Source organism: Nicotiana sylvestris, chromosome 3 (assembly GCF_000393655.2).
Source record: "Nicotiana sylvestris chromosome 3, ASM39365v2, whole genome shotgun sequence".
Classification (NCBI taxonomy): Eukaryota; Viridiplantae; Streptophyta; class Magnoliopsida; order Solanales; family Solanaceae; genus Nicotiana; species Nicotiana sylvestris.
The window spans coordinates 110,450-115,156 of record NC_091059.1 but is presented as its reverse complement, the minus strand read 5'-3'; the positions used below and the strand labels follow the sequence as shown (position 1 = coordinate 115,156).

The following is a 4,707-nucleotide window of genomic DNA, read 5'->3' as shown; positions in this document are numbered from 1 at the left end:
AGTTTATGTTAGGCTTACGTAGTTTAGAGATTAGGTGTCATCACGACTCCTTCGGAGGGATTTTTGGGTCGTGACACTTTTGAAAAAAATGTCTTGATTAATTGAGGTTTTAAGTTGGTTCTCATAGATTGATAACTTTAAAATTTTGGCTTTGGAAATAATTGTCATATAACGCAACAATTAAATTAGAAAAATTAACCCCAAGAATAATGATCATTAATCAAATCAAACAAAAATTATATAGTAATTAAGCTACTCTTTAAGAAAATTTTCTAATTGCAGCCGTACTTTCATGAAATATTTTTTTTGACCTTTTATCTAGAAATTAGTAAATCAAGCGTAAAAAAATTGAACTAAAATCGAACTTATTTTCCTCTTTTAAATAAAAGACCTAATTGGATTAACTAGAAATTAACTGAATCATTCATTCTTCCTATTCGGTCTTTTTGGCTAGTGGTAGGTATGTGCGTCTATATATATACATATAGTGGGACCCGCATCCTTTAAATCCAAGATCCGCCTCTGAAAGTGCTTATAAGCTAAAAAGCCAATAAGTTGGGGGTGACCAACTTATGACTTATGGTTGATTTTTTCTTATAAGCACCTAGCTTATAAGTACTTTGGGTATTTACCAAACGTGTAGATAAGCCAAAAAATGCTTATAAGCCAGTTTGACCAGCTTATAAGCTTAGCCAAACACCCTCTTAGTCTTTCGTCGTGGGTTCAGTATTTTACAGTCACGTGAGAGTCACAGGGGATAACACCGTTAGTTTTCAACATGGGTCTGTTAGTAAGACCAAAGATGCTCCACCTTAGCAAAGTTAAGGGATTAAAGATGCTCTGAGTTATATTTGAGGACAAAAATAGACCTATTCCCATAAATAAGGGACAATTTTAGTCAAAAACTCTATATATTACTTTAGCCTGTGTTAGTTTTAAGAACGGATATTTCCCTACGCATAGGAAGAGCACATGCATTAGGAAACCATATGAGTCTATCTTTTGTGATAAAACCTTCTGCAAATTCTCATACTCCAAAAGAGAAAGACCAAACAAGGATATAACTGGTTTCTTTGACCACAGTAGAAAACATTGGTTGCACCCAACAACTGTCTTTAGAAAAAGCAGATTAAAGGTTTAATTTATGAGGAAACACACATAAGTGATTGCATTGTTTGCCCAAAAAGCAGTGCATCCATGGGATTACTGAAGGGAATTCTATAGCTATAGCCAGCCACGTCCATACTGTAAGTTGAATGAGAATTAGTCTCTCCATGCATACCTCACGTAAATCAGTTGGTATTAGGTGGGTTGTTATAAACCATGGGACCTCCCATGCATGTAATCTTCATTTCTCTATTTGACTCATTATACTTAAGACTATGTCTTCTTCTCAACTGCTCTCTCTTTTTCCCTCTTTCTAACAGTGACCAATTTCTCTATTTAAGGCCTCAACTTTCACTATCTCCTTATTATTAACTTAACAACCATAACTTGCCATAAAAAATTTAGGAATACAATGGCTTCCTTCTACTTAGCTTCTTTCTGCATAATGGTACTGAGTTTTTCAATAACATCTGCTAGTGGAAATAGTGTTCGCAACAAAACATGCATTGATGATGCAACCATCGTATTAAGTTTTGGTTTGTACCAAAACAGCTGCCCAGAAGCTGAAGCTATCATATATTCATGGGTGGAAAGAGCAGTGTCTCAAGACCCCAGAATGGCTGCTTCTTTGCTTCGTCTTCATTTCCACGACTGCTTCGTTAATGCAAGTCCACTTTTTCTTTTTCCTTTTTATTTGAATAGTATATTTTATGTTAAATAATATTCCATATGTAAAAGCATTTCAGGGATGTGATGCATCATTACTGCTGGACGATACCCCTAATTTTACTGGAGAGAAAACAGCTGCCCCAAACTTGAACTCATTGAGGGGTTTTGAAGTGATTGATTCCATCAAAGCTGATTTAGAATTGGCTTGTCCCCAGACTGTATCTTGTGCTGATATTCTTGCTATTGCTGCTAGAGATTCTGTTGTTATGGTATTATATTATTCCATTTACTACTAACAAATAAGAAGGGGAGCCTTGGCGGTAACTGATAAAGTTGCCGTCATGTGACCAGAAGGTCACAGGTTTAAGCCGTGGAAACAGCCTCGATCGGTCTTGCGGAAATGCAGGGTAAGGCTGCATACAATAGACCTTTGTGGTCCGGCCCTTTCCCGGATATTACGCATAGCGGAAGCTTATTACACCGGACTGCCCTTTTACTACTAACAAATAAGTAATTCAGAACTTTTCCAATAATGCATGCAACTCCAATATAATTATTGCAGTCAGGTGGTTGGGGGTGGCAAGTGCAAATGGGGAGAAAGGATAGCTTAACAGCTAGCAGAAAAGCAGCAAATAACAACATTCCTGGACCAAACTCTAATGTTGCCACCCTTGTTTCCAACTTTCAAAACATTGGTCTTTCTCTTCAAGATATGGTCACTCTCTCTGGTAAACTTAATTTGAAGGGCTATATGATATTATATTAATTTAACTTATCGCGGTCTAAAAATAAATGTAAGACTAATTAATGTTTATTATATTGAAGGTGCACATACAATTGGAAGGGCTAGATGTTCAACATTTAGTTCCAGGCTAAATGGGGGTAGCAATTCAGACATGAACTTGGATTTCTTGCAGTCACTGCAGCAACTGTGCTCAGTTTCTGATACAAACACAACACTAGCAAATCTTGATGACATGACACCATCAACGTTCGACAATCAGTACTACGTTAACCTTCTCTCAGGAAAAGGGTTGCTTGTTTCAGACCAGGTCTTAGCAACTGGGGATGGCAATACTAGAGAAATAGTGCAAACTTATGTGGATGTTCCATCTGCTTTTTTTGAGGATTTCAAAAACTCCATGCTCAAAATGGGAAGCTTGGCACCACCAACTGGAACAACTGGTGAAATCCGTGTTAACTGTAGGATTGTTAATCAATTTAATTCTTAAGACTCCATGAAAATCATTACTATTTTTTAATTATGAACTAAATTTCGACGACGCTTATAAAATTTTTTGCGTACCCATACATCAGTTTGTTGTCCAAAGCCATACCGGCTCATCCTCCAAGATAGGAGTCTGGATATTTTCGCAATGCAATGATTTAACATAGCCTAAAGAGGAAAGCAATCTTCACAGCCCATTCACAGCATTCTTTTTCTTTTCTTTTTTTAATCAAAGGAGAAACCACGAACATAACAGAGAGGGCAACTTCCACCCTTCACAAAATCCGAATTTCCCCGATGCATCATTCCCTTCTTTTTTACTTTGTAGGCTAAGCTCAGCTGATACTGAACAAAAAATGGTGATACATTAGGACTGCAATGTGATTTATAACTCGTAGCAAAAAGTCGCAATTGGTGAATGCGACTATTGCATTTAGTGAATGATGACTTATACATCGCAAGCAGCGAATGTGACTTCTAAATCACAATCATAAATGAGACTTATAAACTTATATCTCTAAAGTTGGAAAAAAAATGTTAACGTCGGAATTTTGTGGAATTTGTTTCCTTCGGGTGAGAGATTTGTATTTTCCTTGGTTAAAAACGATGAAGTTTTTTTTTTCTGATTTCTTCTAATATAATATTTTCTGTGCTCTTAATTTGGTGTCAGGATTGGCATTTCTTCTTGATTTTATTTTTGAGATTCTAAATAACTCTACTCAAGAGTCAATAATGTTAAAATAGGAGGAATTTTAGTTTTACTCAAGTGACGGAGTGGTACATCATCTGACTATTATTAGGTATGTCATCACTTATAAAATTCCACGGATAATAGCATATGCGACTTAAAATGCAACCCGACATAAATTGCAATCTGCATGTGCGAGTGAGTCACAATCAGCAAATGCAACTTATAATCGCAATCATTCACTTATAAATCCCATTTAGTGAATGGCGACTTATTAATCGCAAGCAACGAATGCGACTAATAAATTACAATCATTAATTGAGGCTTAAAAACTTATATCTCTAAAGTTGGAAAAAATATTAACGTGGGATTTTTGCTCAACTTTTCTCTTCGGGTGAGAGATATATTTGTATTTTCCTTTGTTAAAAACGATGAAGTTTATTTTTTTCTAATTTCTTTTGGTATTTTCTGTGCTCTTAATTTGGTATCAAGTTTTGCATTTCTTCTTCATATTCTGAATAACTCTACTGAAGAATGTTAAAAGAGGAGGAATTTTGGTTTTACTCAAGAAATATTCTACTGAGTAGTATATTACCTGACTATTATTAGGTATGTCGTCACTTATAAAATTTCACGGATGCAATCGCAATCCACATATGCGACTTGTAAATCGCAATCCGCGCGCGTATGCAACTTAAGCGACATAAATTTCAATCTGCATGTGCGAGTGAGTTGCAATCGGCAAACGCAACTTATAAATCGCAAGCGCTGAATGCGACCTATAAATCACATTTAGTTAATCGACTTAGAAATCGCAAGTAGCGAATGCGACTTATACATCACAATCATTAAATAAAACTTATATCTCTAAAGTTGGAAAAAACCTTAAGTGAAGCTCCGTTATATGTTTACCCAAAAAAGGCCTAATATATAATGAAGTTCCAAACATGTTTTTTTTGACAAATTTGGCGAGAAAAGATTTTTTTAAAATGATTACGAATTTATAAAGATAATA

The 4,707-nt window shown here is 35.5% G+C and overlaps 1 protein-coding gene across 1 annotated transcript; it reads left to right on the top strand.

Annotated features, from left to right (window-relative positions):
- The first annotated feature begins 1,468 nt into the window (after window positions 1-1,468).
- Window positions 1,469-3,087, top strand: LOC104230367 (peroxidase 40-like). The gene is made up of 4 exons (XM_009783187.2): window positions 1,469-1,771; window positions 1,854-2,045; window positions 2,339-2,504; window positions 2,602-3,087. The coding sequence occupies exons 1-4, from the start codon at window positions 1,520-1,522 to the stop codon at window positions 3,006-3,008; spliced, it is 1,017 nt and encodes a 338-aa protein (XP_009781489.1). The 5' UTR covers window positions 1,469-1,519; the 3' UTR covers window positions 3,009-3,087.
- Window positions 3,088-4,707: the final 1,620 nt, after the last annotated feature.